General features: G+C 33.2%; 1 protein-coding gene across 1 annotated transcript in view; it reads left to right on the top strand.

The window, feature by feature from the left end:
- Window positions 1-971: 971 nt before the first annotated feature.
- Window positions 972-8,375, top strand: part of LOC122045489 — a 34,656-nt gene continuing 27,252 nt past the window's right edge. Inside the window, exons 1-4 of the mRNA XM_042605724.1 lie at window positions 972-1,181; window positions 5,466-5,521; window positions 5,631-5,805; window positions 6,007-6,108. Of these exons, the coding sequence (XP_042461658.1) occupies window positions 1,095-1,181; window positions 5,466-5,521; window positions 5,631-5,805; window positions 6,007-6,108 (420 nt within the window). The 5' untranslated portion in view covers window positions 972-1,094. The remainder of the gene's footprint in view (window positions 1,182-5,465; window positions 5,522-5,630; window positions 5,806-6,006; window positions 6,109-8,375) is intronic.

Here is an 8,375-nt window from a genome sequence, read left to right as displayed (position 1 = left end):
TCATCATTGAATAGTTGAGCACAAACTTGAAGAAAATACTAAAGTTTTTACAAGTTTTCAAGTTTGTGTCAATCTTTGAAAATATGAAGTATTTTCTTAGAAAACTATTTTTCCATGATACTATATGCCCTAAATAATGTCTCGATCTTGATTTTTTTTCACTGTCTTTGAGTTTTAGATTCGAGGGAGCTTTGAGATTTGAGTCTTCTATCTAAGTGAGCACATAGTTGTGTTGGTACTGAGCGATGGATAGGATTCCAGGGCCCGCCCACATCGAGCACTACACACAAAGGGCCACCGATGGCGATTTCCTCATCACGGAAGGTGCACCACCGCCACCGTCGATCTTTTGGAGTTAGCGATTTCTACCTCCAAACTCGAACCGAATAATTTGAAATAATCAATTTATTTTTAAAAAATTAAAATTTTAAAATAACCTAACAAAATTTTTTAATTCAATCCATTTATTTAATTCAATTAAACTTTTGATTCACCTCCTCTACATCCCTTAAAACTTGATATGCACTCCGGTTATAGTGCAACGGTAGAACATTTAGAATATCATCATCTCTATCTATGATAAATTTATAGAAATTTTTCCTCTAAATGTGACACACAATCAAAAGATGCTGACTTCTTAATCGTCGTTGCGAGCACTTACTGATTGATGTGCAACTAAAAGATGTTAGACATCTTGATCACCCATCATGAGTATTTCGATCAATAGGAAAATTTTATAGTACAAGATTGATCATCCTTGGTTGAGTTTATCATATTTTTTTTTTTCTTGGAACTTGATATGCGAATCTTACACTATTATTCTGTCGTAGACACCCGATTGAATAATAATTTTCAATAACTTTTTATATTATTATTATTATTTTATTTATTTATTATTATTATTATTATTATTATTATTATTATTATTATTATTATTATTTCGGAGTTTTGCTTGTTATTTCTTCCCACCGTCAATTTCTTGCAGAAAATGAGGAGAGGAATGGAGGAGATGTATCGGCTTCTCTTCCTCTTGGGCATATGAATGCATTTGCACGGGCAATCGGGGCTAGTTTTTGCAGGGGCGGGAGAAGGCAATGGCGGTGTTGGAAACTTTGGACGCGTTCTTGGCCTCGGCGAGCAGGGCATGCTGTAGCCCCCTTGCCGTTTTCATCCAGATCCAGGTAAGCGCATTCCAACTGTTCTCGATGCCAGTTCCTCCATTTTTTTTTTTTTTTTTTTTTGCACTGCGCTTCTCAGCGTGCGATTCTGGAGACCGCTAACGCCTTAACTTCGGTCGGAATTACGATGCTTTGTTCTTCTTCGATGTCCTTCCGATGTAGGCTGGTAGAGTGGAAGGAAGCATAGCCTAAAAGGAAGTGTTTTCTTTTCTTGAAAGAGTTCTGATTTCAATGTCCATTCAGTGCCCGGATCGGGTGATTGAACAAGATGTTTTTTTTCCCCTTACAAGTTATCCTCTTATATCTCGCTTTTGGTCTCTTTGAGATAAAGAGGTTTCTATTTGATCAAAAGGTTGTGAGTTTACGATGTAAAGATTTCACTTTCCATCAAAAACAAATGGGATAAGCACCAGTTCAAACTTCAAAGTCTATATAAGCGGCAGGAATATTATGACTTAAGCAGATTAGCAAAAGAATCAAGAACTTTTGGGTTAAGTCATCGACATTGAGGCATAACGCACTTGTTGATGCAACAATAGGAGAATTAACTAGATGACCTTTAGCTTTTCCTTTTAAATGATATATCCTCTTTATTTTGGCATTTGGGATGAATGATGGCAAAATATGTAGGATAATACTAAGAGACAACAAGTTTAGTTATGTGATCCATTTCTATTCTCTGCAACTAAAAGCTAGCTCAAGTAGTTTGCAGCTTAAAATTTTAATTTTGTTCCTAACTTCAAGCCTGGAAAATGTAGATCATAGCTATGTGGAATTGTAGATTTATCTAAGATGTGAAAGTGAATATCAAAACTAACTATTCCTTCGTAAGAACTAAATTGAAAGAAGAACCAATATTAACTGGTTCTGCTAATTTGTTTCTTTGTTTTTTCCACTTCTTAAACTGTCATTTAATCAGATGTTATCTACAATGTGGCTTAAATTTAATCACTGAAAATTATTGCCTTTAATTGTAATCTTACACCTTGTAAAATTATTTTTTAAAATATATAATTATTTTTATGTTTTCTCATATAGTTTTTTCAAATGATATGACCCATTTATGACACAATTAATACGACATACATGACATGTATTTCCACCCCTATGTCAATGGAGTTATACAATCTGAAGTTTCAACCTTACTCTTTTTACAGGTTCCACAAAACTAATTATCACCCTTATATGTCTCAGAAAAATTAGCAACAATATCAACTTGTTATTTTTTTCAAAGGAGATATCCAATGACAAGTTATGGTTATTGCCTTTCCTTTTCAACTCGCTAAAGGATTAAATTATGATATAAAAGTTTTTTAAAAAAAATGAATTATCTTCATAAAGGGCTCAATTCATGTCAAACTCATATATATTTTAAGGTTATTTCTTGTTTGTGTTTCTGGTTCGGTTGAGCACTGATCTAACCTTTATCCAAGTCTTCAGTCTGTGATCAACAAATTGGCAATGAGGGCAAGTGAAGATTCTATAAACGTAATGATTGTTTCTAGTTATCCTTTATAATATAACATGTACTTTCTAAGCTCCAACTTTGTTTCTGCATTCTCAATGACCAAATAAAGACAGCTTGTTACTTCATTAAAAGCACACTAAATTATTTTATGTATTTCTATATGAGTCATGCCTATTGATGTTAGTGTTTCCATGGTGAGAATCCTTCAACCAATTCTTCAAATCCTTGAGCAATATCTATAACATTTTGAGATTATCTTTGAAAATGAGTGATACTGGTTGGTAAGATTGGAGCACTGATTCAAGTAGAGGATACTTAGTGTGGTTTGTCTCCATGAAGCAATTATATGAGTGCCAATACTTTATGCACAACCTATTCTTCTCTGATATCATTTCCACCTTTAGTTCCAAGACCAACTATACACGCTACTTGACCCTTGCTCCCTAATAGAGGAATGAGTTACTCAACTCCTCCACATTGCGAGATGAGGGGCCCCACCACACACTATAACATCCTCATGACAATCAATCCACTTTCTTTTGTCCAGATTCCCTTACTAACTCCATCCTACAATGTAGTAAGCAAACCTCCTCTTTATCATAGGACCTCTGAGTCATTTTCCTTGCATATACATGTACGTACTTGCTCTGTTGGTCTCAACAGGGTGATTAACAATGTCAATCTTCCATTTCAAAGTCACTTGCTGATTACTCGTAAATCTCTTCACTGAGTCACTACAAAGGTTGAGCTTCTTGCTTACCTTGAGTTGAGAGGCAATCAACTATGGGTTATTATCATGGAGATTGTGGGTCTAGTACCCATCTTGATTGCACTTGTAAGCAAGTAACCTCCAACATGATGATCTTCATTTCCCTTCCACATTCCTTCCCTAGTACTCAAAACCAGTCTTGTTCTTTCTACTGGGCTTGATGGGCATTCATACATTTCTGGACTAATTTAATTTGGAACATATAATGATTTTATAGTGGCAATACTATAAAATACAAAACAAATAATTGATGTTCTCTTGCTAGTGCTTGAAAGGCAAGGGGAGTGATGTTATGTACCCTTGTTCAAGCTTAACCACCATCTTGATTGCACATGTAAGCAAGCAACCTCCAACATGATGATCTTCATTTCCCTTCCACATTCCTTCGCTAGTACTCAAAACCAGTCTTGTTCTTTCTACTGGGCTCGATGGACATTCATACATTTCTGGACTAATTTAATTTGGAACATATAATGATTTTATAGTGGCAATACTATAAAATGCAAAACAAATAATTGATGTTCTCTTGCTAGTGCTTGAAAGGCAAGGGGAGTGATGTTATGTACAGTTGTTCAAGCTTAACCACCTTCAAGTTATGAAATCCTTGCTTTGGTTTCAAGTAATTGCTTGGGGTTTATATTCAAATGAGTGTGCTTGTTTCAATCAAGGTTGTTATGGATGTCATAAATAAACAAATCTCATATATTTTTGATAACAAGGATGCATATTATGTTTCATAAAAATTTCATATTATTAAGCAATAATAAATAATAAACTATAGAATTTATGTAACTTGATTAATAGTAGGTAATATAATATCATAATATCACAGTATTGTGTTGATGTTGATATTTTATTGTTATTATTGTTGTTACTATTTTTATTACCATCATAATCATCATTATCAGAGTTATAAAATCACATCATTGTTACTATTTGTTAAAATTATATTTTTGAAATATTAAATTAAATTAGATTATTAAAATACATGTTACATGTATTAGACTACTAATAAATAGTAAATATATTTAAGTAAAGATTAATAAATAATAAAAAATGATTATGCTAAAAATAGAATCAGATTTTTTAATACAAATAAGCTAAATTATAAAAGACTACTAATATTATTTAATAAAATTAGATCAAATTCTTTAATGTTTAATATATAATTTAGTTGTGACTCAATCAAATGTAAATCATATTTATATGAATGGGGGGTTTTTGCTCATGTTGTTTAAGAGAGGTCATGCATTCCATGCATTGAAATACCGAGTCTTCGGGTCCATCTCTAGCCCGATGACAATCCGTGAGTTCGAAACTCCACATGACTTCATGCTTGATACATTAAGTTCATTATCTAAGCTTGATAATCTCAATCTTCAAAATCACATGAGAAATCATGCACCCTTAGGTAGATATATAAATTCCCAACTTAAAATGCATTGCCAAACCATAAAAAAGTGGGAAGACCTAACTATAATAGAGGAACCAATGTTTCAATACTACCCTCCTCAACATTCGTGCCTTTAGCACTTGTCTTGGCATTCCAATACAACAGTGAGACAATATTTCTTTGGTAAGGTATTGATTCAAAATGAGATTTTTATACCTTGGTTAAGAACTTAAGATAGTGTCTGAAGATAACAAGTATGTTTTATGACCAAGTGAATTGGTTGAAGCTTGAAGATACAAACAGAGACTAAAGAAAGGTTAGTTAAAGTGATTAAAACTAATTTAAGATATATTAGTAATACTAGTAATATAGCCTTACATCAAGTTCAATCAAAGAATAAAATTCGTGCCGTCGACTCAAATACTTGGGACTAACAATGGCTTGATGATGATGATCATGACATCTGGTGAACTATCTAGCTGCTTGATTTTTCCAAATTTGAGATGCATATTGTAGGGGCTTTTTTGTTGTCCATGTAGACTATTCCATTTCACTTTTGAATAATTCTATGCCCTTATTATAGAAATTTATATATATATATATAATCTGATCCTCTGAAGGAAACAGCTAAAAACTTTTTTTTTTATTTGATTGTAGGGTTGTGTAATATGTTTAACTCTTGCTATTGGATGGGCCCTTGCTGCTTATGTCAGGTATTATGATTATTTCTTAGCAATAAATGCAGCTAGAGATACTTCTTATTTATTGTTGATTGTAATTGAAGCATATGAACATAGTAAATATACCGTTTTCTTCTATCAGGAGTAGGACTATACATCATATAAAGTGTAATATCAGAAAAGGCAACAGTTTTGCATTTATCTGTGGAGATATTAATGATCTTGAGCACTCTGCTCAGATGAATTTGCCTGGAGTGTCAGTTATAATGCCTTTGAAAGGATTTGGGGAACACAACTTGCAAAATTGGAGAACCCAAGTGAGTTATCTGCATTTAAATTGTATTGGTAGAACTGTTGATATAATTAGAGGAAATAAGTCTACCAACTTGTTCTTCTTAAAAGGAAAAAGACCCGTCAACTTTGGTGCTATTTGCAACTTATATAAACCTTTGAATGGATTCCTTGATAGAAGTTGAATCCAACACAATAGATTATTTTTTGACATCTTGCTAGTGCAGATCACTTCTCTTTATGGAGGACCTCTTGAGTTTCTTTTTGTAGTTGAGAGTTCTGATGATCCAGCATACACCGCAGTCTCCTCACTCATTTCAGAGTTTCAGGTAAAATTTTACATTAAAATTTTTATTTCTTTCACCTGAGTGCTATCTCATTGTTTGAAGTAGCTGAGAGCAGTTATTTAATTAATTTAATTTTAATCATGTTTTGACCATATATTTAGCTTTTGAAAATACTGAGGATCTTAGTATCTACTGGCAAGCATGATCATTTATTGGAAGTAAGGATGAGTAGCCACTCAAAGTTGATGTGTTCAAGGTTCTCACACAAAGAGCACACAAAGATAGAAATAACATTATGTTGTTGCACCTATGCAATCGTAAGTGTTTAATTGTCACAAAAAAGTGTGTAAGCATAAAACTTCACATACATAACTGTGGAACTTTATAGGTGTCTAGACTGGCCTAATTTTCTCTCACATTTCCTTATTTCATCTTCAAAGAATCAAAGTTAGAGGACATAAATTGTAATACCCTAATTTAGTTCAACATGTTTAGGTATGAGCTAATAGAGGGGTTTTGTATGAGTTAAGAACTATTAATTTGAGTTTAAGCATTTTGGGTTAGTGGTCAAGTTTAATAAGTTATTGGCTATCTCTTATCTAAGTGAATCGTAATAATTAATATGGTACTTAATCCAAGGCATGGTGAATTGGTGGAAAGGGTTGTTTGCATAATGGTGGAGCCATTGGTTCTCACATACTGATCAGGATAATTCTAGATTATGAGTTGAGAGTTTAAGTCTCGGTGTGGCGTTAAGCCTTAAGTGGGTAAGGGATTGTAATACCCTGATTAGTCTCACATGGTGAATTGTGGGCTTATAAAGGGAACTTTATAACCTTAGATGAGTTAGATATTATTAATATGTGTTTAAGTATTTTGTGTTAGTGGTTGGGTCTCATAAATTAATAAATCACTTTTCTCATCTAAGTGGGGTTGTGGCATAAATTGTAACTAGTTGTCTTCTTTTCTCTCCTCTATCAGCAGTACTTCTTTCTACCAACCTCCATTAATAAATAAGGATACCATCATAATGTTTAATTGGCATGCTATCATAAACAATAGCACTAGAGCAATAAGCCCTATAAGAATAGCTTTGATTCAACATAATTCTAATTCAAATCTAAACATAATCATGTTAAACTTATGCCTAAATTTAGTTCAACATGTTTAGGTATGAGCTAATAGAGGGGTTTTGTATGAGTCAAGAACTATTAATTTGAGTTTAAGCATGTTGGGTTAGTGGTCGAGTTTAATAAGTTATTGGCTATCTCTTATCTAAGTGAATCGTAATAATTAATATGGTACTTAATCCAAGGCATGGTGAATTGGTCGAAAGGGTTGTTTGCGTAATGGTGGAGCCATTGGGTCTCACATACTGATCAGGATGATTCTAGATTATGAGTTGAGAGTTTAAGTCTTGATGTGACGTTAAGCCTTAGGTGGGTAAGAGATTGTAATACCCTGATTTAGTCTCACATGGTGAATTGTGGGCTTATATAGGGAACTTTATAACCTTAGATGAGTTAGATACTATTAATATGTGTTTAAGCATTTTGTGTTAGTAGTTGGGTCTCATAAATTAATATAAATCACTTTTCTCATCTAAGTGGGGTTGTGGCATATATTGTAACTAGTTGTCTTCTTTTCTCTCCTCTATCAGCATTACTTCTTTCTACCAACCTCCATCAATAAATAAGGATACCATCATAATGTTTAATTGGCATGCTATCATAAACAATAGTACTAGAGCAATAAGCCCTATAAGAATAACTTTGATTCAACATAATTCTAATTCAAATCTAAACATAATCATGTTAAACTTATGCCTAAATTCAAGCGAATAAAAAATTGAATTGGCAAACTATTACTCTTTAAATATTTGCATTTTTTTTCTTCTTAAATGTTAGTCCTCCTTTTTACCTAACTTCTAGCTTCTTAGTGTATATGCCATTTTTTTAGTTGCTTCCCCTACACTTTTTAACATTTGCTTTTAATATCTTTTATTGTGATGATGTTCCATGTTCTTAGCCCTAGCTCCTAGAAGTATGTAAAGTGCATTAACTTGATTTAAGTATGAGCAGCTGCCTCTTGTATGGATTTCAATGTCAATCCATGCCACCTTAAACAGGCAGTTTTTATTATTCCATCTTGCGACTGGTATGGATACTCTACCGGCATGGATGTGCCAATAGCCATGCAAAAATCCTATATCGACCATCCTTGCATGCTTGCTGTTGACACGAACACGTCATGAGATATGAGAGAGCACAAGTAAGGTCGAACATCAATAGAAAGACAAAGGTTGTAAA

The sequence above is a fragment of the Zingiber officinale genome, chromosome 2B (assembly GCF_018446385.1).
Source record: "Zingiber officinale cultivar Zhangliang chromosome 2B, Zo_v1.1, whole genome shotgun sequence".
Classification (NCBI taxonomy): domain Eukaryota; kingdom Viridiplantae; phylum Streptophyta; class Magnoliopsida; order Zingiberales; family Zingiberaceae; genus Zingiber; species Zingiber officinale.
This window is presented reverse-complemented; position numbering and strand designations above follow the sequence as displayed.